Source organism: Elephantulus edwardii, unplaced genomic scaffold, assembly GCF_000299155.1.
Source record: "Elephantulus edwardii isolate Elephantulus edwardi_28Jun2011 unplaced genomic scaffold, EleEdw1.0 scaffold00208, whole genome shotgun sequence".
NCBI classification, from domain to species: domain Eukaryota; kingdom Metazoa; phylum Chordata; class Mammalia; order Macroscelidea; family Macroscelididae; genus Elephantulus; species Elephantulus edwardii.
The window spans coordinates 3103392-3104068 of record NW_006399958.1 but is presented as its reverse complement, the minus strand read 5'-3'; the positions used below and the strand labels follow the sequence as shown (position 1 = coordinate 3104068).

The 677-nt window shown below is 53.6% G+C and overlaps 1 protein-coding gene across 1 annotated transcript in view; it reads right to left on the bottom strand.

The window, feature by feature from the left end:
- The window catches only part of NLRP12 (NLR family, pyrin domain containing 12), a 46513-nt gene that overhangs the window by 28319 nt on the left and 17517 nt on the right, over positions 1-677 (bottom strand). Inside the window, exon 3 of the mRNA XM_006897381.1 lies at positions 439-609. Within this exon, the coding sequence (XP_006897443.1) occupies positions 439-609 (171 nt within the window). The remainder of the gene's footprint in view (positions 1-438; positions 610-677) is intronic.

The window sequence follows — 677 nt, the reverse complement described above, 5'->3', positions numbered from 1 at the left end:
TGCAGTAAACATAATTTATCCCGTTTTTCTCAGTCCTACCCCCATCCCAATGTCAGCCTCATTCTACAACAGTGGCACCATAAAATTCCCTAGAGATTTATAGCCTGACCAACCCGGTGGGCAGCTCCATCCTGTCCTTCAGGGTCGCTGCGTGTTGATTGCCTAACTGTGGAGGGTGTTTTGTTTGCTTTGAAAGCTTTCCAAGAGCAGGCCTGCGGGGGCTTTGTTCCTCCACGGAGCTGATGGGTTTCCACTGGGATGTTTCTGTGCGCAGTGGCGCACTTTGCACAACCAGCGCTTGTCCGTGGGATTGCATGCGCAGACATGGCCAGGCGGATGCATGTATGATCTGTTGTGTCACATACAGACACAGACACACTGTATACATACACACAGACAGTAGAGTGGGGGTGTCCGGAGGAAGCGGAGGGGACTCACTGGATCATCTGCAGCCTGCATGTAGGGTGCCGGAGCCCCTCACAGAGCAGCTTCACGCCGGCCAGCCCAAGCTGGTTGCAGCTGAGGTCCATCCTGACGAGGTTCCTGTTGACCATCAGGGCCGCGGCCAGGTCCTGGCAGCCTGAGCTGGATACTCTACATCTCTTCAGCCTGGGACGGGAAGAGAGAGATGGGGGCCCGGTTATTAAGTTCATCTGGTCTTTTTTTTTTAAAAATTA